General features: G+C 42.5%; 1 protein-coding gene across 1 annotated transcript in view; it reads right to left on the reverse strand.

The window, feature by feature from the left end:
• LOC125459928 (BTB/POZ domain-containing protein KCTD19-like) overlaps window positions 1-25,333 on the reverse strand; it is a 118,733-nt gene that overhangs the window by 67,886 nt on the left and 25,514 nt on the right. The window contains 3 exon segments of the mRNA XM_059651529.1: window positions 803-960; window positions 13,071-13,293; window positions 16,580-16,711. Of these exon segments, the coding sequence (XP_059507512.1) occupies window positions 803-960; window positions 13,071-13,293; window positions 16,580-16,711 (513 nt within the window).

A 25,333-nucleotide genomic window follows, 5' to 3' on the forward strand; every position in this document is an offset into this window, starting at 1 on the left:
TTATGTGTAAAAATATGATAAATTGAGCTGCCTTCACTGGTCCCGAGGTGTTTTGAAACTGCAGTGTGGCACAAACTGACATTGATGACATCAAACTGTGCCTTCTTTCAAAATGCAAGGAGACTAGAAGAGACATTATTTTTATATTCTTTACCAAATAAAATATGTATTTCCAAGCCAATCGCAAGAAGTCAGCAACCTAAGGGACTTAGATTGTTTAACTGTCATTTTGAAATAAGTGTGAGACACACCAGGGGAAAGAAAGCTGCTGTCACACTTAACGATTGCTTTCAGGCATCTATAAATCCTAGAAATGATTTTGAAAGCAAGTGGTTTAAATAGGTGGTCTCTAACATGGTAGTTTGAATGAAAAATTATACACCTCACTGGACAACTGTCACTTAGGATTTTGGATTTAAGGCGAGCAGTACAATCTTCTCAATGAAACATTTTGTATACTTTTGAAAGATGGGCATTAAAAAAATTGCAAAGAGTGATTCAGTACTTAACTGAAGCAATTTGGTCAGCTGCTGAATGGTATGTTCAGCACAAGATAATCTTTTATGATACCATAAAATGTATTTGCAACAGCTGTACTGCTAATGGGTGTTTTGTTAATGAATGGATATTGTTAATGAATGGATAATGTTGTCATTAATGTTTAAATTGAGCCTTGAGTGCTGTCTGTTTATTTCTCATAATTATCATGTTTAAACCATTGCATATCCTGTCAATGCTAAATGTTACATCTTATGGTAAAAAAGAAGTAATGTATTTTAAATCAACTTACTTATTTTGAAACTAGATTCAATTGTCTCCCTTTTTCTTTTCTGCAGGTAGAGTCGCATGGCATCTTTTACTGGCTGGTATAGGCTGTCATGTTGATCCAGAAATACACAAACTGCGCACATCTGAGATACATCTTCAGTCAATGGCAGGCGGGATGTTCCTAACCAGCTTCTGAAGTCATAAATAAGGTCAAAAACTTCCAATTAGGCAAACAAGCTTGAGAAAAAGCAAATAGAAAAAAAAAAATTTAAATATCTAATTTATAAATATAATATGCCAAACCACAATGAATCAACTACTTTGGTTTTGCATAGGCTATATTACATAAGCATTTAATGTTTAAAACCATATCGGGTAAATAAGATGGAAATTTTACAGCAATTAATTTCTGTTAATAAAATTACAGGAACATGATGTCTTAAACTATCCATTCTGAGAATGTGCTTTGCGTTAGCTGCTTGTGGAATGTTAATATTGTGGTTAAAACGCTAGGCTAGAAATTTGAATACATTCAAATCGGGCTGTGAATCAGGTGCACTGGTTGCTAGTTGCTTCAGATATGTTGCGATTGGGTTTTCCTGATTCTCTTCCCATACACACACTTTCCCAACTCCCCTCCACCCTGTATTCTCCCAAGAATCTTGTCCAGTCTCCAAATTGGTCAATTCGGATGTTCTCCTTTGACTGGGCCTGCAGCTGCAAATGGTAATTAATGAACCATCAAACCAGTTCGTCCTTGTTCTCCCACTGTTGTCAAGTGTGATAGTGCACATTTATGCAAGTGTACAGCACTAGCAGTTGTTTGTTTTTCATTCTGTTGATTTCAATCTATAATGGATAGGTGATTATCTTTTGGTTAAGGTGTTAACAATCTATCTTGTTTGTGCCCATCAGATAGAGTGAATTCCACTGATGTTGTACATTTGGTTAAGTATGGTGGAATGTCATTTTAACAATCCAATCTTGTGATGTGATGATGAAATCAACCATTTTGATAAGGAAACAGTTTAATGTAACTTTGCTGCTGCAGAATGAACACCTCTTTAACAAAGCTCCTGCTGTTATTAAACATTTTGGTCTCCTGGTCTTTCTTGAAATGGAACACAAGAGGAAAATAGTGATGGTGATAAAAATTGCTTCGAGATCTACCATGTCAATCTACTGATTTGACTAAAAAAACCAGAATTGTGGACCTTGGAGGCACATCATTAAATAGAAAAAAAAATCAACATACACAATCGCTGCAGTGGGTACAGTCAATGAGGAAAAAAAGAATACATTTCACAAAGGAAGTGAATAGTGCCGAAGAAACTTGCCAAGTGCTCCACCCTGAAGGAATACTGAGTAATGAATACCCTACATGGAGGAAAATATTTTGAGTGAAAGATACAGTCTCAAAGAAACAGACAGCCTCAGTATTGTCTCATTCTAAACAGGAAATAAACGAGATAGTATTAATATTTCCATGATACATCATGCTACGCAGGCCTCGGCCATTTAAAAAAAATACATAAAAGTTTGTGCCAAAAGACTGTATGTTGAAAATACAGACAGCTAAAATTACTACACAGAGAAATTCCATTATTTTGTTCAAGCTGACAAAATTGAAACAGATGTAGTCATCCCTGCATTTGAGTGTTTGTGGTGGTGGGGTGGATTTTTGAAGTCTGGTAGAGCCAAAGAAACCAGGTTCCAAAGCCCAACAAGAAATAGCAGACGCCTACTATTTTTCACCAAAACCATTGATGGCTGAAAGGTTAAGATTTCACAAACATAGCCAGCTTGATTATCTTCCTGTTCACAGCAATTTTAAAGTATTAGTAGAATTCTGTAAATTTGGAGACAACTTAAATGAAGGACTGACTGGTGTGTAATTTTAAGATGTGAAGTAATCCAAAAAAGCTTAATGGTGGAAAGGAACCTAAATTTAAAGAAAGCACTGGAAATAGCAGTCTAAATGGAATTGACAGCTAAGGAAGCTCAACAGCTAAGCTCGAGCATGACAGTTCACAACTTGGCAACTGACAAACAAGCACCAATGCAGACTCAAACTACAGCAGTATGGGGAATAACAGGTCACGGAGCAGCAAATTGCTGATGTAAGGAAGATAAGAAAGGTATAGCAGAAACCTCGACAAAACAGGGCAGGTTGAACAGATGTGTTTGAGGAAGAGACATGAACAACATTAAACAAAACTAGATACCAGAGTAGTAAGAAAATATACATGATACAAAAAGAACATCAGAAAAGCCCAGACTCTCAGTCCGAAAAGGTGCTGCTACTAAACATATTGGCTATTGCTGGCAACACCAACTGATACTGGGTCTCTCCCCTGCCGAATAGCAAACCAGTAAGCAGAATGTTGGACACTGGAGTAGTGGTTTTATTCATGCATGAAAGTGTGAATCAAGTGCAGTCAGATTAAACTGCGACCCTCAAACTGTACTACGAACATTCACAGGTGAAGTGGTGTCTTTACAAGGGATGTATCGATGTGTCTGTTCATTAGACAATCAGTCTGAACGTTTGTCCATAAACATTACCAAGGAAAAAATTTTCCAGCTTTATTGGGAAAAACGAGCAAATCAAACTGAACTAGGCTGAAAACTACAATTGCCTAGCACTTGTGTGGTATCAGCGTTACTTGCCGGTGTCAGCCCAAACCTGGATATTTTTCAGCTCCTGTTGAAATTGAACATGCACTGCTTCAGTTATTGGTGAGTATTGATCATTATGAAATCAGTGAACACTGCTCCTCCTTCTGACTATATGGTGCAGAAAAGATCATTGATGAAGCTGAAGATTGCTTGGTCTAGGACACTGAGGAATTCCCTGCAGAGATGTCCTGGATCTGAGATGATTGACCTCAGACACCCACACCATCATCCTTTGTGTCATGTATGGATCTAAAGAGTGTGGAGAGTATTCTTCCAATTCCCAGTGACTATAGCTTTTCCAGGTTTATTACTGTCGCACTCAATGATATGTAGCCATGATGCTAAAGGGCAGTCACTCTCACTTCATCTCTGAAATTCAGCTTTTTAGTTCATGTTTAAACCTTGTAATGAGGTTAGGAACTGAGTGATCTGGTAGAACACAAACTGAGTGCCAATGATCAGGTTATTGAGAAGCAAGTGCAGCTTGATAGCACAAATGATGACACCTTCCATCACTTTAACAATGATTAAGATACAGTAATAAAGTGTTAATTGCTGAGCTATATTCTACCTGCCTCTTTATGTGCAAGACATACCTGGGCAATCTTCTGTTGAGTTCCACATTGTTACAGCTCTACTGAAACAGTTTGACTGGGGTGCAGCAAAATTAGAGCACAGGTCCTCATGAGTATTGCTAGATTGTAAGAGCCTTTGGCCTTTTTACTATCCAGTGCCTCCATAAGCTTTTTGATATCACAGGTTGAATTGAAATGGTCGAAGACTGGCATCTGTGATGCTGAAGATCTCTGGAGAAAAACAAGGTGGATCATCTACTCAATACGTCTGGCTGAAGATTGTTACAAATTTGTAACAGTCTTTATGGATGTACCAAATGTCCTTAGTCTCCTAAGGAAATAGAGGCGTTGCTGTGGTTTCTTGATCGGAGTGTCAACTTGGGTGGCCCAGTACAGATTGTTGGTGATCGTCATTCCAAGGAACTTGATGCTCCTGGCCATCTCCAGCTCAGCACCACTGATGCAGACAGGGGCTTGCCCTCCACTCCACCTCCCGAAGTAAAGACCATCTGCTTCATTTTGCTGACGTTAGGGAGATTGCTGTTTTTACAACATGCCATGATGCATTATGTCTTGTCATTGTTTGAGATCTAACCTACAACTTAGGTGTTGTCAGAAAACTTGTGAACACAGTTGGCATGAAATTTGGCCACACTGTTGTGTATATATAAGGAGTACCGTAGGGGCTGAGTAAGCAGCCTTATAGGGTACCAGTGTTGAAGAGTATCGTAGAGGTAGTGTTGTCATCTATCCTTACTGATTGTGGTCTGTTGGTCAGCAAGTTGAGAATCCAACTACAGAAGGGGGAGAAGAGACTTGCGTCCTGGAGCTTGGAGATCAGTTTGTTTGAAATTGTGGTTTGAAGGCAGGGCTAAGATCTATAAGCCGGGCCCTCATGAATCTAGGACCAAATTACTGCAGATGCTCGAATCTGTACTGAAAACAAAAATGCTAGAAACCACATTGGGTCAGGCAGCATCCATGGAGATACAGCAAGTTAACTTTTCAAGTCTAGATGACTTTTCATATCTTTTTGTCTAGATGTTCCAGGGATAAGTGTAGGGCCAGACAGATAGCACCTGTCATGGGCCTCCTGCACCGGTAGGCAAACTACAAGAATCAAGGCAATCTGGGAGGCTGGAGTTTACATGGCCATAATCAAGCTCTTGGAGCACATCATAATTATGGCTGTCAGACCCACCAGGTGGTAGTTATTGAGGCATGCTGCATGATTTATCTTTGCAAATGAGATGGTTGTCTTCTTGAAGCAGGTGGGGCTTTCAAAATGTAGCAAGAAGAGGTTGAAGATGTCTAAAAATACTCCCTTCAGCTAATCCGCACAGGATCTGGGTAATATCTGCTATGATGCTTTCTCAACAATGAGTTGTTTAATTGTCTATTCAAGACTAGATATGGCAGCACTGCTGAAGCTTAGATCTGATCCATTGGTTGTGGAAACATTTAGCACTCTTTCATTTGCTGCTTATGCTGTTTGCCAGTCCTAGCTTCACTAGGTTGCCACATCATTTTCAGGTATGCCTGGTCTTTCTCCTGCCATGTCATCCTATATGCTTTATTTACCAATCCCTGTCTTAAGGCTAATGGTGGAGTAGGGATTATGCCATGCCAAAAGGTTTCGGATTATGTTGGAATACAATTCTGCTGCTACTGAAGCCCATAATGCTACTGAAACTGTAATTATCAGTGAACTATTTCAAATCTTATGGTTTAGGGAAGGTCATTGATGAAGCAGTTAATGATGTTTGAGACTACACTGAGGAACTCTTGCAATTATGTCCACTGGTAGCATGACCTCTTGATTTGTTTGTAGGATGTGGGCATAGAACATAGAACAGTACAGCACAGAACAGGCCCTTCAGCCCACAATGTTGTGCCGACCATTGATCCTCATGTATGCACCCTCAAATTTCTGTGACCATATGCATGTCCAGCAGTCTCTTAAATGACCCCAATGACCTTGCTTCCACAACTGCTGCTGGCAACGCATTCCATGCTCTCACAACTCTCTGCGTAAAGAACCTGCCTCTGACATCCCCTCTATACTTTCCACCAACCAGCTTAAAACTATGACCCCTCGTGCTAGCCATTTCTGCCCTGGGAAATAGTCTCTGGCTATCAACTCTATCCATGCCTCTCATTATCTTGTATACCTCAATTAGGTCACCTCTCCTCCTCCTTTTCTCCAATGAAAAGAGACCGAGCTCAGTCAACCTCTCTTGATAAGATAAGCCCTCCAGTCCAGGCAGCATCCTGGTAAACCTCCTCTGAACCCTCTCCAAAGCATCCACATCTTTCCTATAATAGGGCGCCCAGAACTGGACGCAGTATTCCAAGTGTGGTCTAACCAAAGTTTTATAGAGCTGCAACAAGATCTCACGACTCTTAAACTCAATCCCCCTGTTAATGAAAGCCAAAACACCATATGCTTTCTTAACAACCCTGTCCACTTGGGTGGCCATTTTAAGGGATCTATGTATCTGCACACCAAGATCCCTCTGTTCCTCCACGCTGCCAAGAATCCTATCCTTAATCCTGTACTCAGCTTTCAAATTCGACCTTCCAAAATGCATCACCTCGCATTTATCCAGGTTGAACTCCATCTGCCACCTCTCAGCCCATCTCTGCATCCTGTCAATGTCCCGCTGCAGCCTACAACAGCCCTCTACACTGTCAACGACACCTCCGACCTTTGTGTCGTCTGCAAACTTGCTGACCCATCCTTCAATTCCCTCGTCCAAGTCATTAATAAAAATTACAAACAGTAGAGGCCCAAGGACAGAGCCCTGTGGAACCCCACTCACCACCATCATGCCCATCCCTCATTGACCTTGAATTGAATGGCCCTCTGAAATGCTAGGCCATTTCAGAGGGCAGTTAAGAATCACATTCTTCTGGATCTGGTGTCACACGTAGGTCAGATTAAGTAAGCAGTAATGTATTACTTATTAAGAGCCGCTTAACAGCACTATTGACGATGTCTTCCATCACTTTGCTGACAATCACAAAGCTTCTTCAGAAATGGGGAGGGGGAAGGGAGCTCAGAAATAGAGAGGGGAGGGGTGCGTCTGAGGAAGGTAGGTGGGATGGTGATAGGCGAGTGCAGGTAGACAGTGGTGGGGATTGGTCAGTGAGGTGGGAGGGCAGATAAATGTGAGAGATGATGGACGGATTGTGTCAGGTCAAGGTGGTGGGGATTAGAGGGAGGGCTGGAAATGGGATGAGGCCAGGGGTAGAGAGATTCTAAAACCGGTGAAATCCATGTTCAGGCCATTGGGCTATAGGGTCCCGAGGAGGAAAATGTGGTGCTGCTGCTCCAGTTTGCAGGTGGCACAATTGTGACACTGGAGAAGGCCAAGAATGGACAAGTCACCCAGGGAACGGGAGGGAGAGTTAAGGTGGTTCACGACTAGACCGTCGAGATATTTCCCACCCCGCCCTATCTACCTTTCGTCGGGACCAGTCTCTCCATGACGCTATTCTGTACCCACTGAAAATCAGCAACTTTCCACAATCATGCTGCAGCTGCAAGGGCATGCAAAGGGAAATCAACAATAAAGAAAAAGGGTGATTTCCATCTCCAGACAATGCATGATTTGGTTTTGAAATGTAGTTTACAGTATTTGAGTGTTGGTTTTTACCCTAGCTCTGTGGGATAAGTAGATGTTGTGATGGCCTATAAACAAACAGAAGGTAGCTAGTAGTGTGAGGTAATTGACAAATGGCAAATTTGACTTGCGTTTATAGACATCACAGTTGAGTTGAGTTAGTCATGAACATCACAGCCAAAGGCTGTGTTGCTTGCTTCCCCAGTTCCTTTTGCTCCTGAGTTAAGTCCATATATCTGATGGCAAACACTATGGGACCTTGATGGCAAAGTTGTGAAGGCCAGCATGAATCCTGTCACAGAGCAAACCAACCAACAGAAGAATTTCAGCTTTCTCGTGGTCTGGTTTAATCACATTTCATATGGCAGCATCTTTTTTGTAAGCATGCTTCCAATATGTTTGTTTGTGATAGCTCAAATGCATTTAGTACAATGGACTTCTGCAGAATGAAGAGTTTGTGACTGTTTCAGAGACAGTAGGAACTGCAGATGTTGGGGAATCTGAGATAACAAGGTGTAGAGCTGGATGAACACCGCAGGCCAAGCAGCATCATAGGAGCAGGAAAGCTGGTGTTTCGGGCCTAGACCCTTCTTCAGAAATTTCTGACGGGTCTAGGCCCGAAACGTCAGCTTTCCTGCTCGGCGTGCCGTGTTCATCCAGCTCTACACCTTGTTATCTCTTTGCTATCCTGGAACAGTCACAAAGTAATCACTGGACTGTATTAGCACTGTGGGAAGTAGCACATCAGATGGACACTGAAGGAGCGGAATCACTTTCAATTATGATACATCTTGATTGTTCTTACAGTTGCAGAGTCACATGCATGCAGTCAACAGTATGCTGCACTACAAGAATGCCTGCAATTCACTCTACCTACTTCTCTATGGCAAGAGAGATGCTTTAATCAGTTCACTTGGAATACAAACTCTCAACCTCTTCCATTAAGTAATACGAAGTCAAGCTCAAATTAAGAAATTTGGTAAATAATGGAATTTTACTTGATTTGCTTCTAAAATCTAAAGTCTGCTGTTGGAATTTTACTTAAACATTTAGAATGATGAGAGATCGGGAACAAGAAGGTGCGATTACAAGCGAGGCAAGCAATGGGATCCAGAAGTTAGCCTTGAAAGAAACACAGCCTATGCAATTATCCAACAGCTTCAAGGTTCATGCAACCCAGGAATAAAAGCAGGGACTGCAAAGAAGAAAAGCAAACTGACTGCAGCACTCTGTTACAGCAGGTTATTCAAGTGGGGAAACTAATAAAAAGATGTAGTAGTATTGAGGGACATTATAGTTACAACAATAGATATTGTTCTCTGCAACAGAAGATGAGTCCCAAAGGCTGTGTTCCCTGCCCAGTGCTAGACTGAAGGACACCTTCTCAAGGGGAGATGAAGGGTCCAGTTGTTGTGGTCCACAAGAGTCCAATGTTATAGATAGGAGAACTGCTACTTGAACACCCTTGACAGATATGACTTCTGCTGGCGGTCCTTCTTCCCCTCCTAGTGCTCCTCCCTTTTCCAGCATCTTGTCTTGCATTGTCACCTCTGCCATTCATCAAGCACCAGTTGAAGAGATATGCATACAACTGCACATATTTTTGGATAAAAAGTGGATTGTGCAAAACCTCAAAATCAAGGCAATGTCCATTAGTGTTTGCTATAGCAGCTTTAAACTACTAAACAACTCTAGAAACCACCAAACACATCTACAATCACAGCAAAAGACAATCAAAGCTCAAAGAGCAACTAGCATGTAGGAAGATAATGTTTCTTTTAAATAGCATTGGTCAAGAGGGAGTGCTATTCTTTATGCTCAATGAATGTTCAGGTGCTCGCGTTTAAGACATGGTGTCAGCCAGAGGGCAAAGCTCCAAAATGGTACTGGTGACATCCAACAATTTGTTCGATATCCGTACTTCTAGCAAACACCCTCACCCTCAAAATGAGGCATACTTTGTAGCAGACATCTGTGTATGCACTACATATACCATCATACAATACTCATCATGCCAAACATCTGAGCACTAAGCAATTGAATTATGCTTCCAAGCATTACAAACTTTATTTAAAAAATTGGCTTCTCTCCACCTGCCAAATAAGCTTGCTTCAGTAAAATGGCATTTTAAGCAAGATGGTTTAAAGTGGCTTGAGCACTCAATTTCTTTCAGCCTTAGATGTCATGCCTCACTGGGGTAGCACACTGTAAGTCAAGCCTGCTATCTCCAGAGTCATCTTAGATTCAAAAATCTTATCCAACTGCACAGAAATCCCCAATTCATCTGTCTGATTGACTAAGGTTAATAGAAGTACAGAACTGTTTCCTGCACTTAACAAGCATTACTTTTTATTACAAATAAATGGATTCCAACTCCAGGTAAACAACTATGAACTGCTGACATACAACTCCACTAGTTAAAACTCTAACCTCATTCTAAAACCCACACACACACACACACACACTTGGGGCTTGTGAAATTATCCTTCGGCTTGCCAGAACTTGCTGTTCTTCAATCTCTATTTTCCTGGTTCTTTTCACTTCCTTGCAGTTGGCAGGTGATTTATACACTAACTAAGTCGTCTCTTAGTTATTGGTTAATGGTTGCAACTCACTACAACTTTCCTTAGACTTCAGATATTTTTACATCAGGAAGAAAGGGACACCACCATCCCTCCCAGTGGTCTGAAGGTTTCTCCCAGTATTGGTCATATCCACACACTATGCGACTACCTGGGAGCCAATTAGATTGCTGTTGTCAGGCTGACGTCTGTTAGCATCTTCAATTTCTTAAGCCAATCAGTAACATGTTCCCAGCTGAATTTCACATTTTGCACAGCCCCCCGAGCCAGTCTGTCTTTAAATAGCTTTCCCCACTGCTCACACAAAACAGCAGTAAAAACGTCACTTACAATGAGTTTCAGTAAATTGCTGTTTAAAAGTACAGCAATTCCTTCCATGATCACTGGTTTTAAAACAGTACTTTCTACTTTTTAGTCCACAATCAAAAATTACAGTTGAACTAAAGGGTCTATTTCCATGCTGAATGATTCTATGACTCTGTACAAGAGAGATGAACTGAATCACATCAACACTAATATATTCAACAGGTGAGGGAGTGATAGTGATTTTGCTCTTTTCACAAAATTTCAAAACTAACCTCCCATTATAAAATGCTAGTAAACCAAATATCTAGTCTGGTTGTTTGATAAACATGCAGAGTGTGGGCAATCCAGTTGAAAGCTACAAGATTCTGAGATTAGCCATGATTTTATGAAGTCACAGAGCGCAATGTTCTCAGGCTGTTAAAACAAAAATAAAGCCAAGGGTTTAAAATCAAAGCAAAATTATGGAGGCAATTCACTTTAGAAATGCATTTGGCTTGGCAAAGATCATTGCTGGAATACCTTACAATTATGACCTCCTATAGCAACAGGAATATGCAGTTACTGGGAGGAGGTAAACAGTAGGTAGCATATTTGATTCTACAGCTTAAGGAAATGATGTATGAGGAAATGTGCATACAGAAGGGATGTGTAATAAGTGTTAAAATTCAGAAAGATTCAGACCAAAATAGGAGTAAAATTACTCCCCGCCAGTAGCATGAAATAGGGTTGCAGTGAATTGATAGACAATTTAACACTATGCTTAATGTTCTTGCAAAGGGGGTTAGTAAGCTCAGTTAGCTGGACAGTTTGTAATGCAGGTGATGCCAACAGTGTGGGTTCAACACCCACATTGGCTGAAGTTATCATGGAGGATTCTCTATCTCAATCTCTCTCCTCATCTAAGGAATGGTGACCATCAGGTTAAATCACCAGCAGTTACCTCTTTCAAATGAGAGAGCAGCCCTATGGCCTGGTGAGACTATGGCAAATTTACCTAGATTGATTGCTCAAATATAATTTGGATCTAGACTCTTAATCTTGCCCCTTTTACTTGGTTTGGAATTTTAAAAATCTTTGTCATCTGAATTGTTGACTGAAAAACAACTGCCATTTGCTTTCAGCACATTTCACCCTGCTGACATAGACCAATTTCATCTTGACTGAATTGAAGAAAGCTTTGTATCATTGTTAGAATTTCAACACAAGCAATCATATTAACAAATTAAGGACAAAACAGAAAAGAAAATACAGTGGGAATGTTTTATTAGAAGTAAAAGGGACTAAAGAAAACAAAAAAGGCCTTTACGACTTGGGACTAAAGGATTGCCAGCACCCATGACACCTCAAGTCCTCTTTAAAATAAGCACCTTCATGCAAAAATGACAAAAAGTGGGAAACAAACCTGTATAGGAATCACCTTGACTATTCAACGAGTTTTGAAACAAATGAAAATCATTTCAGTTTTAAAATTCCAATGTATATCCCTGGTAAACCAAAATGGAGACCAAAACTATCAAGTCTAACAAGAACTTGAAGTACACTGACCTTGTGCTGCTCTTAGTGCTGCTTCACATGTGCTACACCTGTTGGGAAATACCCACTTCTGGTCACATACCATGATCAACTTAGCTAGAGTTACTTCTGCTGGAACACCAGGTATGGCCACACCTAAATGAGAAGATCCTGCACACCAGAGATGGCAATAAGCCATTGCTTAATTACCGTTGTTCCAGGTGGTACAGTTGGTGAGTTTGGAAGGTGCACGTAACAGTGATGCATTTTATAGACTTTAAGACTGTTGCCACTGTACACCAATGGTGGAGGACCTAAATTTTAAACAGTTTAGAGCTCCAATGAAGCAGGCTGCTTTCACCTGGATAGTTTAATCAGACTTCTAACTTGAATCTTATAGACGGCAGACATACTCAGGTGGTGAGTTAGTCACCACAGAATTCCCTCGGACCTGCTCTAGCAGTATCCATATAGCAGCTCCAGTTTATTTTTTCGGTAATAATAACTTCAAATATGTGGGTTGTGGGGGATTCAGTGAAGTGATGTAAATGAATGTTAAGGGCGATGGCTGAATCTCGCATGGTGCAAGTTATTATTACCTGGCAAATGTGTGCTGCAAGTGTTACCTAACACTCGTTAGACCAAGCCTGAATGTTGTTAAGATTTCCTTGCTCTCATAACTAAATGATCTCTCCTATCTCAAACAGAAGATTGGTTAATTTTTAAATAGTTTGGACCAGGTATATGTTAGAAAGTCAATGATTTATTTTTTGCAGAGAGTCCAAGGCTGTTCATAACTACCTGAAGGAAAGCATATGCACTTAATAAATATAAGAGATATCATTATTTAATCTGTTATAACAGATATATGCAATGAAAATATATTGAAAAATGTCTTACTTTTCTAAAAATAACTTTTCAGTGGGACAATATTGTGCAAACACAATTTTAGACAGTAAATCACTTTGTTTCTGCCAGGAAATAGAATGAAATGTAATTAAAAATAAACCTAATATAAGCACCTGACATGTTTAAAAAGAACTCCATTGCCAAAAATATATAGCTTCATCCCATCAAGGCTGCTGTCAATGGAAAGCTGTCCTAGTGCTGAATCTGGGTACTTCACTAACAGTTCCAGGACAAGGACATATAACGGTTTATCTGTCATTTCACATAAATTGTTACAACCGCCTTCAGAATGATGTATAGAACTGACAGGGATAGAGACATCTTTGGAACTATCACCTATAACAAAAGGGAGGTGAAAATTAATTCACATAACTAATGACTTGCAAGAGGCCATACAAAATACTAGTTAGATTTTCAACTTTTCAAACATGCAGAAAATGCCACAGTAGATCAACATAAATTTCATTGCCATATTTTGATTTTTAAATGCTTTTTAGCAAGTCCAAAATCTACTTCAGCAGCACCTTATAAATATCTAATCCTACCCCTCTTGATTTCCAAAATTTGCAGCAATCATTTGACTATAATAATTCCTACATTACCACAGTAGCCATGCACTTAAATGCTTCATTAAATGTGAATTGCTTTCAGATGTCCTGATGTTGTAAAACGCATTATAGAATTTGAATCAGTGATGATGGGAACTGCAGATGCTGGGGAATCCAAGATAACAAAGTGTGGAGCTGGATGAACACAGCAGGCCAAGCAGCATCTCAGGAGCACAAAAGCTGACATTTCAGGCCTAGACCCTTCATCAGAGAGGGGGATGGGGAGAGGGAACTGGAATAAATAGGGAGGCAGGGTGGGGGGGGGAGGCGGACCGAAGATGCAGAGAAAAGAAGATAGGTAGACAGGAGAGTATAGGTGAGGAGGTAGGGCGGGGATAGGTCAGTCCAGGGAAGACGGACAGGTCAAGGAGGCGGGATGAGGTGGTAGGTAGGAAATGGAGGTGCCCTAACCCGAACCCTACCGCAGCACTCTGATGAAGGGTCTAGGCCCAAAACGTCAGCTTTTGTGCTCCTGAGATGCTGCTTGGCCTGCTGTGTTCATCCAGCTCCACACTTTGTTATCTAGGAAATGGAGGTGCGAGGAAGGGATGAGTGAGAGGAAGAACAGGTTAGGGAAGCGGGGACAGGCTGGGCTGGTTTTGGGATGCAGTGGTGGGGGAGGGGAAGAACTGGGCTGGTTGTGGGATGCAGTGGGGGAAGGGGAGATTTTGAAGCTTGTGAAGTCCACATTGATACCATTGGGCTGCAGGGTTCCCAAGCAGAATATGAGTTGCTGTTCTTGCAACCTTCAGGTGGCATCATTGTGGCACTGCAGGAGGCCCATGATGGACATGTCATCTGAGGAATGGGAGGGGGGAGTTGAAATGGTTCGCGACTGGGAGGTGCAGTTGTTTGTTGCGAACCGAGCGCAGGTGTTCTGCAAAGCGGTCCCCAAGCCTCCGCTTGGTTTCCCCAGTGTAGAGGAGGCCACACGGGTACAATGGATACAGCATACCACATTGGCAGATATGCAGGTGAACATCTGCTTGATATGGAAGGCCATCTTGGGGCCTGGGATAGGGGTGAGGGAGGTGGTGCGGGGGCAAGTGTAACACTTCCTGCGGTTGCAGGGGCAGGTGGCAGGTGTGGTGGGGTTGGAGGGGAGTGTGGAGCGGACAAGGGAGTCGTGGAGAGAGTGGTCTCTCCGGAAGGCAGTCAAGGGTGGGGATGGAAAAATAGCTTGGGCGGCGGGGTCAGATTGTAGATGGCGGAAGTGTCGGAGGATGGTGCGTTGAAATAGGACTGCAACTTTCCCCCAGCAGTGGTCGAGAACACCCTTGACCACGTCTCCCGCATTTCCTGCGATACATCCCTCACACCCCGCCCCCGCCACAACCACCCCCAGAGGATCCCCCTCGTTCTCACATACCACCCCACCAACCTCCGGATACAATGCATCATCCTCCAACACTTCTGCCATCTACAAGCCGACCCCACTACCCAAACTATTTTTCCATCCCCACCCTTGTCTGCCTTCCGGAGAGACCACTCTCTCCACGACTCCCTTGTCCGCTCCACACTCCCCTCCAACCCCACCACACCCGGCACCTTCCCCTGCAACTGCAGGAAGTGCTACACTTGCCCCCACACCTCCTCCCTCACCCCTATCCCAGGCCCCAAGATGGTCTTCCATATCAAGCAGATGTTCACCTGCACATCTGCCAATGTGGTATATTGTATCCATTGTACCCGGTGTGGCTTCCTCTACACTGGGGAAACCAAGCGGAGGCTTGGGGACCGCTTTGCAGAACACCTCCACTCAGTTCGCAACAAACAACTGCACCTCCCAGTCGCGAACCATTTTAACTCCCCCTCCCATTCCTCAGACGACATGTCCATCATGGGCCTCCTGCAGTGCCACAATGATGCCACCCAAAGGCTGCAAGAACAGCAACTCATATTCCGCTTGGGAACCCTGCGGCCCAATGGTATCAACATGGACTTCACAAGCTTCAAAATCTCCCCTCCCCCCACTGCATCACAAAACCAGCCCAGCCTGTCTCTGCTTCCCTAACCTGTTCTTCCTTTTACCCATCCCTTCCTCCCACCTCAAGCCGCACCTCCATTTCCTACCTACCACCTCATCCCGCCTCCTTGACCTGTCCGTCTTCCCTGGACTGACCTATCCCTTCCCTACCTCCTCACCTATACTCTCCTGTCTGCCTATCATCTTTTCTCTCCATCTTCGGTCCACCTCCCCCTCTCTCCCTATTTATTCCAGTTCTCTCTCCCCATCCCCCTCTCTGATGAAGGGTCTAGGCCTGAAACGTCAGCTTTGGTGTTCCTGAGATGCTGCTTGGCCTGCTGTGTTCATCCAGCTCCACACTTTGTTATCTCTTATTGTAGAATTTGAAGTTTTTTTTAAATGAACATTAATGGTTGAGACTATACAGAACATTATTTGCAAAAGTAACATTATCCTTTGAATATGTACTTTAAAAAAATAATCATTTTAGGTTCCTCTCATCTATTGTATTTACAACAATGAACAATCTTATCAATTTTTTGTGTTAATCAAGATATGAGCCACAAGCACTATGATCATTGTTCTTTAAAATTAGCGTAACAGGGAATATTATAATGTCACAGCAACGCCAACACTGGAACGCTGTTGCTTAGTCTTTTCCCACGTCCTTATTTTCTTGGCGTTTATACATTTTCCACTCTTATCAGCACATTTGTAGTGTATATATTTTAATTGGTTTAATAACACATCAATTATTGCCATCATTAAGTCTTAGTTTCATTCATATTTTTAAACAAATATCAAAAAAACTTGTACACGCTTTCATGTTAAATGATCAGCAGCTACCAATGGAAACAACCCATAAATTCCATCTGAATATAGTGAGATATTGTGCCAATTTTTACAAAAATTACAAATGTATTTCTATGTAAATCAATAACTTTTAAAGAGTTCTGTCAAGTATATTTTGTGTTTATTTATTCTTTTTCTAAATAAATTATTTTAGGTCCTTTAGTTCCATTTTACCCATTGACTATTGTTGACTTACCTATGTCTGACCTGTATGTTTTCACAGCTTTGATGAGCTCTGGAATTTGAAGCATCTCCATCTCAGTCACAAGAACATCGATTTCTGAAAATTTGTCAGGCACGAGAAGCTTCCCAGTCTGAAGGAAATTTGCTGTAATATTAAATTTTAAATATTACATAATTCTGATTCATTCCAATTCAGTGCAAACAAACTGAATAATTTCAATATAAAATTTTATTATACAATGTGTACTTACACAACACCTTTTACACAGAAGATGTTCCATCAGGTGTTACAGGGAGAAGAATTAATAAAAACAACAGATGATAAAGCATGGTAAAAAGCTACATTACGTTGCTACATTCCAAAATCCCAAAATAGAGGTGAGCGAGATTAAAGACAATCTTTGTACATGTACCTATTAACCGAACTAGCATATTTCAATCTGTTCAGTTTTATCATCGGTATCAAAAGATGGTGCTTGATAGGAGAAAATTTTGACATTACAAAAGGTAGGTTGACAGAAGTTTGGGAATTCAGGTTGGTTTCATCAGCACCGACCAGCAGTGGTCTGAAGTTTATAGCATGTTGGATTCTAGCCCGTCCACGTTAAATAACGCTACCCCACAGCAACAGCACGTTGCCAGCAGTTTTACCTATTTGAGGGTGTGACTTCTGCCCCTCAGTGGAAGTCCCACCCTCCAAAGATATCAGCCAATCAACTGCAGCAGGATCAAACTCAGTACTGAGAGCTTCTAAGGCTATATTTAGGTCCCAGAATGAAGACATGGATCCTAGAGAGTTAGATTTGGAGTACTGAATGTGAAGGAATCAGGGAGCTTGTATGAGTGGATGTTAAAGAATGGGTTTTGTTTGCCAAACAGGAAGTAACAAAGCGGAGGAAGGAAGCAGGGAGGTTGGCACTGTTGCATACAAGGCACCCCTTTCTTCCTGCATTTTAACCAGGTATGATAAAAGGAACTGCCTTCCCACTCCTGTCCACACCATCCCATATTATGGCATTAGCAACATATGATTCAGGTAAATTTTTTTTCTAGATTCCCCACGTTTCTTAGGAAGGAATTGTGCTCTGTATAAGTACTCTGGCTCATGTGAGATTCCACATCAATGTGGTTGACTCCTTAAATGCTCTAAAATAGCCAAGCAAGCTGCTCGTTTGTACTAAACCGAAACAAAGTCAAAAAGAAAAAAAAAATGATTTGATTGACCAGCATCAGCCTAGGCACTAGAAATAATAACAGCACACCAAATCTCATCAACCCTGCAAAGACCTCCTCACTAACATCTAGGGGCTTTTGCCAAAATTAAGGAAACAGTCACAAACAAATCAAGCAACTGCCTAACAAAGTCATACTCAAAATTATACTTTCCAAACCACGTTCCTTTCATCACCATCACCAACCCTGGGTATGATCTGTTCCACTAGCAAAAGATCCAGCAGAGGCGGCAGTACAGTGGTTTACAATGGCAGGGAGTTACCCTGAGAGCCCTCAACATTGACTTAGGCGTGCTTATATTTTCTGCTATTGATGCTTTGAAGGTTCAATTGATTAACACTCTTTTGGGTTTGTAGTGACAGCAATTAGTTTTTAAAGAAAACTATGAATGGAAAGACTTTTAAAAAGCTTTCACAAACATAGCACCATTCAATTGGGATAGCTTGGTTCATACAGGATAGAACAGCATAATGAGATATCATTGTCCACCATTATCCTCTTTTTCTTCCCCCTAATTCCAGTCTTTTGATTTCTGACTGTATCTTAGCTATTGCTAGCTGTGACATCTCAATTTCCGTTTCCTTTCTTCTCATTCTAAATTTTTGAATAATCTACTAAAGTATTTCATCCTTATGAGATGCCACTTTTATGTCCAACTTCAATTTATCTTCTAACTCAGTTTGGCATTAGTGAAAGATTCTACTTCCAAAAAACTTCACCACATTCAGTGCTATACTCAAATTCCATGCTATAAATTTGAAGACATGGATCCCAGAGAGTTAGATTTGGAGTGTTGAATGTGGAGATATTGGGGACCTTGTGTGGTATGATGTTAAACCACAACACAGCTGTTTTATGATCAGAACCAACTTACGTGCATTACTTTAAAAAGGTCACAAATCCCTCTTAAATTCAATGAATTAAAATCCCAAGTGACCCAGTTATGATGATCCCAGTTGATGTCATTACTGAACAAGTCAGATCTCAGAATGAAATCTAGCTCATTAAATAACAGGAAAAAAGGTCTAACAAGGTGGTCATTAACTGTAACACATGAACCCAATGCTAGATTTGCTTTTAATGACAGAACAAAAAAGTTATGATACAAACTAAATGGAGATAAAATAAACCAATACTATATACAAGACAATTTTAAAGATTTTCAAACATGCACTAAAATACAATACACTTTATCCCAGCAGCAACCTTTTTCGGTACTCAACCACCAGAGAGAATGCCTCTGCCATTATGATGGTTTAATTTAAACGTTTCTTTCTATTCCTGATCCTGAGTGTTGGATTACTACTTCTTTGTGTAATCATGCAACTTAGACTTTCTCATATTCAAATAACTCCTTCAGTGATCTAACAAGCATTCCTGGTTTGGAACTTAAGTTTGACTCCTTACATGGAGGTAACCTATTTCTTAACAGTTCAAAATGATGTCCTTTCTTCAGAAGAAACTGTTTTACTCATTACTTCTACCAGCGACCTCTACAAGTTGAAACCAAAAGCTTTTCAAACTTTGGGAATTTCCCCTGGAAGAAAATAAATGAACCATCTAATTGAAAGCAAATGCTTCACAAATGTTGATTTTGTCTATTTGTAAAACTCTCAATGCCAAGAAATCTCCATTACCACTCCAGGAAATGTTCATCTCTTACTATTCTTTTTAGTAAATCAAGGCTCCAGAAATACTACTAACAAGTTAATCACTAAATCTCATAGACCAAAATTCATCTGCCAGAAGTTCATAATCTAACCTCTAAAATAAATGGCATTAATGAATAATACAAATAAAATTTCACTCTTTATATCACATGTCGTATTGCTCTTTATTAGCCAATGTTGAGACTGTATTTGCAGCTTGCAAAGGATTAAATGCTTTGCCTTTTATCTATTCAAGTAAATCATTGTTACCATAATACATAACGTAAGAACATTATGATTCTTTATTATACCAAAAAATTGGATGAACATTATCAAGATATTTTACTCTTTGCGCCACCACTTTGGTGGTTAAATTCTAAACAATCTACCAGTTTCCAGGATTGGTGCCGTTCCAACACTGATACAGCTTGACACCATCACAAGGGCAAAGCAGCTCACTTGACTGGCTGTACATCCATAGGCATCCACACTCTCTACCACTGCTGCTCAGCAGCTACAGTGTGTATTATCTACAAGATGCACTGCAGAAGGTCAAAGATTCTTAGACAGCACCTTCCAAACTCATGACCACTTCCATCTAGAAGGACAAGGGCAGCAGATACCTGGGAACCCACCACCTGCAAGTTCTCCTCCAAGCCACTCACCATCCTGACTTGAAAATATATATCCATTCCTTCATTGTTTCTGGGTCAAAATCCTATAATTTTCTCCCTAAGGGCATGGGGTCCATTTAGAGTATGTGGACTGCAGTGGTTCAGGAAAGCAGCTCATCACCACCTTCTCAAGGGCAACTATGAATGGGCCATAAATGAATGTAAAAACAAAACTGGACAATATGCCTTTTCATAGGATATAGCAGGAACTGCCAATGCTGGAGTCTGGGATAACAAGGTATGGTGCTGGAGGAACACAGCAAGCCAGGCAGCAGAGGAGTAGGAAAGCTGACGTTTCGGGTCTGGACCGTTCTTCATAATTGTGGGAGGGGAAAGGGGGCTGAAATAAATAGAGGGGGAGTGGTGATAGAAGGTGGATAGTGGAGCGGATAGGTGGGAGAGAGGACGGACAGGACAAGGAGGCAGGGATGAAGCCGGTAAAAGGTGAGTGTAGGTAGAAAGTGGGGGTGGGAGTTAGTAAGGTGGGAGGAATGGATAGGTGGGAGAGAGATGACGGATAGGTGAAGGAGGCGGGGATGAGAGGGGACCTGATCTTGGGATGAGGTCAGGGGTAAGGAGATTTTGAAGCTAGTAAAGTCCACATTGAGACCATTGGGTTGTAGGCTTCCAAGGCGGAATGAGGTGCTGTTCCTCCAGTTTCCCGGTGGCATTGTTGTGACACTAGAGGCAGCCCAGAATGGACGTCATCCTGAGAGTTGGAGGGGGAGTTGAAGTGGTTTGTGACCGTGAAGTGTTCTCGTTTGTCACAAACCAAGTGTAAGTGCTCCACAAAGCGGTCTTCAAGCCTCTGATTCGTCTCCCCCATGTAGAGGAGACCATGTCGGGAACAGTGGATACAACAGGCTAAATTAGCGGATGTGCAGGTGAACATCCGTTTAACGTAGAAAGTTTTTTTTGGGGCTTGGGATGGAGGGGGGGGGGGGCGGTGGTGAGGAAGAGGGACAGGTGTAGCACCTCCTGCGGTTGCAGGGAAAAGTGCCGGGGGTGGTGGGGCTTGTGGGGAGTGTGGAGTGGGCAAGGGAGTCGCAGAGAAAGCAGCCCTTCCGGAAGGTAGATAAGGGCAGCAGGGGGTGGGGGAATATATCCTTCGTAGTGGGGTCAGATTGCAGGTGGTGGAAGTGGCGAAGAATGATGTGTTGAATCCGGAGGTTAATGGGACAATACATGGAGATCAAGGGGAATTCTGTCTTTGTTTTTATTGTGAGAAGTGGATAAGAGTGCCGAGGTACAGGAAATGCAAGAGATTCAGTCGAGGGTGTTTTTGACCACAGTGGGGTGGGAAGGGGAAACTGCAGTCCTTGAAAAACGAGTGGAACGCCTCATCTTCGGAGCAGATGTGGAGTAATTGTGAACAGGGGATCGCATTCTTGCATGAAGATGGGTGAGAGGAGGTGTAGTCTAGGTAGCTGTGGGAGTCGGTGGGCTTGAAATACATAAGGAATTCTAAGGAATGGGAGGGGGAGTTAAAATGGTTCGCGTTTAATTCCCCCTCCCATTCCTTAGACGACATGTCCATCATGAGCCTCCTGCAGTGCCACAATGATGCCATCTGAAGGTTGCAGGAACAGCAACTCATTCCGTGTGGGAACCCTGCAGCCCAATGGTATCAGTGTGGATTTCACAAGCTTCAAAAAATGTCCCCTTCCTCCACTGCATCCCAAAACCAGCCCAGCTCATCCCCGCCTCCCTAACCTGTTCTTCCTCACCTATCCCTTCCTCCCACCTCAAGCCGCACCTCCATTTCCTACCTACTAACGTCATCCCGCCTCCTTGACCTGTTCGTCTTCCCTAAACTGACCTATCCCCTCCCTACCTCCCACCCATACTCTCCTCTCCACCTGTCTTCTCCTCTATCCATTTTCGGTCCACCTCCCCCTTTCTCTCTATTTATTTCCAGAACCCTCTCCCCAACCCCCTCTCTGAAGAAGGGTCTAGGCCCGAAACGTCAGCTTCTGTGCTCCTGAGATGCTGCTTGGCCTGCTGTGTTCATCCAGCATCACACTTTGTTATCTCAGTTTCAAGCTGGTTGCCAGAGATGGAGACAGAGATCCAGGAAGGACAGAAAGGTATCAGAGATGGCCCAGGTGAACTCGTGGTTGGCTAGATGGTGTTGGTAAAGTTGATGAACTGTTCGAGCTCATCATGGGAACATGAGGCAGCACTGATACGTTCATCGATGTAACGGAGGAAGAGGTGGCGGATACTGCCAGTGTAGCTGCGTAAGAGGGACTGTTCAATGTATCCTACAAAGAGGCAGGCATAGCTTAGGCCCATGCGGGTACCTATGGCCACCCCTTTCATCTGTAGGAAGTGGGAGGAGTTGAAGGAGAAGTTGTTAAGGGTAAGGACGAGTTCAGTTAGGCAGATAAGGATGTCGGTGGAGGGGGAACTGGTTGGGCCTGCGGGAGAGGAAGAAGCGGAGGGATTTTCTACATGAGGAATGCAAGTATACAGGGATTGGCTGTCCATGGTGAAGATGAGGTGTTGGGGGCCAGGGAATTGGAAGTTTGAGATGGTGGAGGACGTAGGTGGCGTCCTGGACATAGATGGGGAGTTCCTGGACCGGGTGAGAAAACAGAGTTGAGATAAGTGGAGATAGGTTTGGTACAGCAGGAGCAGGCACAGACAAGAAGTTGGCCAGAACAGTCAAGTTTATGGATTTTGGGAAGGAGACAGAAACGGGCATTGAGGGGTTGGGAAACGATGAGGCTGGAGGCTGTGGGTGGGAGGTCAACTGAGATGAGGTTATGGATGGTCTGGGAGATGATGTATTGGTGGTCAGGGGTGGGGTCACGATCAAGGGGACAGCAGGAGGTGGTGTCAGAGTTGCTCCCTTTAAATGCCTTACCACATTTTGAACTTATAAAAAAGTTCGGTAACTAGAGCATGTTTCGCATCTTTTTTCCACAATTTACATAATATAGCGACTTCTGCAAGTTAGAATTGAAATAATTAACAGGACTAGATATGACTGAATGCAACAGCTGAACAGGAACAGACTGTCAACAGGACTTGCGCCACCACAGCTTACAGGCCTGTTTTTGCAATCTCTATTTTATACTCAGCTGCACAAAGTTTAAAACAAACCAATTTTGCACACAGTAATATCCTCAAGGAAACTATTTGCTCCTATCTACACATTATAGATACAACTGAACTAATTGACTATGCTAACCAAGTAAGAATGGCAGACAGGTTAATTAAAAATAAAATGTAACACTAGGCTTAAAGAAAGAACAATTTATTTTTCCCCAAATAGTTGTACATAGCTTCACACTACTTTATCACTGCTACTACAACAACTCTATCAATTTGGTGTATCATTGATGGCATTCAAGTAATAGTTGTGCAAGATTCCATGAGGATAAATTATTTTAACAATTTTATGACTCTCCACACATACTGGAATTTCAGGGCAGAATGTAGAGTGCTAGAAGCCAGTGATGCTTTGGTAAAGTGTGAGAACTGATGGCTATAGGGCAGGTCATTGGAGAAACTAGGCAAGGATTGTTCTTTGTTTAAATGTAGCATCTTTCAGTTTTGTGTTGCTAAAGGAATGCCCAGATGCCATCCAATCTGAACAAAAGTCAAGGGTGAAACAGAGGGTGATAGTGAAAAGTGACTGGAGGAGGATTCGGCACAATCACCACAACTGCTAGTTTCAAGTAGCAGCTGGAAACTGAAACCAGAGAGGCTGGGGAGAGGAGACAATGACCAGAACAGGTTCAAAACTAAAGATGGGGCATTTTGGGTCTAATTTTGCATCATAGCCTTATCTCGATCCATTATACAGGGAGTATGATAGGAACTGATTTTGTGACAATGCAAGTTCAAACGTGACATTTCAGACAGAAGGGCTCCTGATTGCTAAGTAGTGGTCAGGTGATTTTCTTTTTCTCCTTACCTTTAATTTCCATACCCATAAGGTTTTAGAGTAGTGGGATTTAGGCTAATGGTAGAGTGATACAGTACTGGGATTTAGAGTAGTACCTAGACTTTTAGAGGTAACAAAGTATGGAGCTGGATGAACACAGCAGGCCAAGCAGCATCTTAGGAGCACAAAAGCTGACATTTCCGGCATAGACCCTTCATCAGAAAAGGGGGTTGGGGAGACGGTTCTGAAATAAACGGGGAGAGAAGGGGAGGTGGATTGAAGATGGATAGAGAAAAAAAATAGGTGGAAAGGACACAGACAAGTTAAAGGGGCAGGGATGGAGCCTGTAGAGGTGAGTGCAGTGGGGAGGTAGGGAGGAGATAGGTCAGTCTGGGGAGGATGGGCAGGTCAAGGGGGCAGGATGAGGTTAGTAGGTAGGAAATGGGGTGGGAAGAGGGGATAGGTGAGAGGAAGAACAGGTTAGGGAGGCAGGGATGAGCTGGGCTAGTTTTAGGATGCAGTGGGGGGGGGGGGGGGGGGGTGGGGAGATTTTGAAGCTTGTGAAATCCACATTGATATCATTGGGCTGCAGAGTTCCCAAGCGGGATATGATTTGCTGTTCCTGCAACCTTCGGGTGGCATCATTGTGGCACTGCGGGAGGCCCAGGATAGACATGTCGTCTAAGGAATGCGAGGGGGAGTTGAAATGGTTTGCCACTGGGAGGTGCAGATGTTTATTGTGAACCAAGTTTAGGTGTTCTGCAAAGCTGTCTCCATGCCTCCGCTTGGTTTCCCCAATGTAGAGGAGGCTATAACAGGTAGAGCTGATGCAGTATACCACATCTGCTTGATGTGGAAAGTCATCTTGGGGCCTAGGATGTGGCTGAGGGGGGAGGTGTGGGGGAAAGTGTAGCATTTCCTGCGGTTGCAGGGAAAGTGCCGGGTGTGGTGGGGTTTGAGGGGAGTGTGGAGTGGACAAGGGAGCCCCGGACAGAGGGGTCTCTCCGGAAGGCAGACAAGGGTGGGGATGGAAAAATGTCTTTGGTGGTGGGGTCGGATTGTAGATCGGAGGATGATGTGTTGTATCCGGAGGTTGGTGGGGTGGTGTGAGGATGAGGGGGATTCTCTTTTGGCGGTTATTGCAGGGATGGAGTGTGATGGATGAGTTGCGGTACCTAGACTTTTGTTTATTCATGCATTATTAGTATTTGTTAATGAGAATCTGACACTAGGGGCCACCTAGATAGCTTTAAATCAAATAGATTCATCAAATTAAGCAAAATTCAATCCGTTATGAATGGTTCATCAGCTACGTT

This window comes from Stegostoma tigrinum, chromosome 16, assembly GCF_030684315.1.
Source record: "Stegostoma tigrinum isolate sSteTig4 chromosome 16, sSteTig4.hap1, whole genome shotgun sequence".
Lineage (NCBI taxonomy): Eukaryota > Metazoa > Chordata > Chondrichthyes > Orectolobiformes > Stegostomatidae > Stegostoma > Stegostoma tigrinum.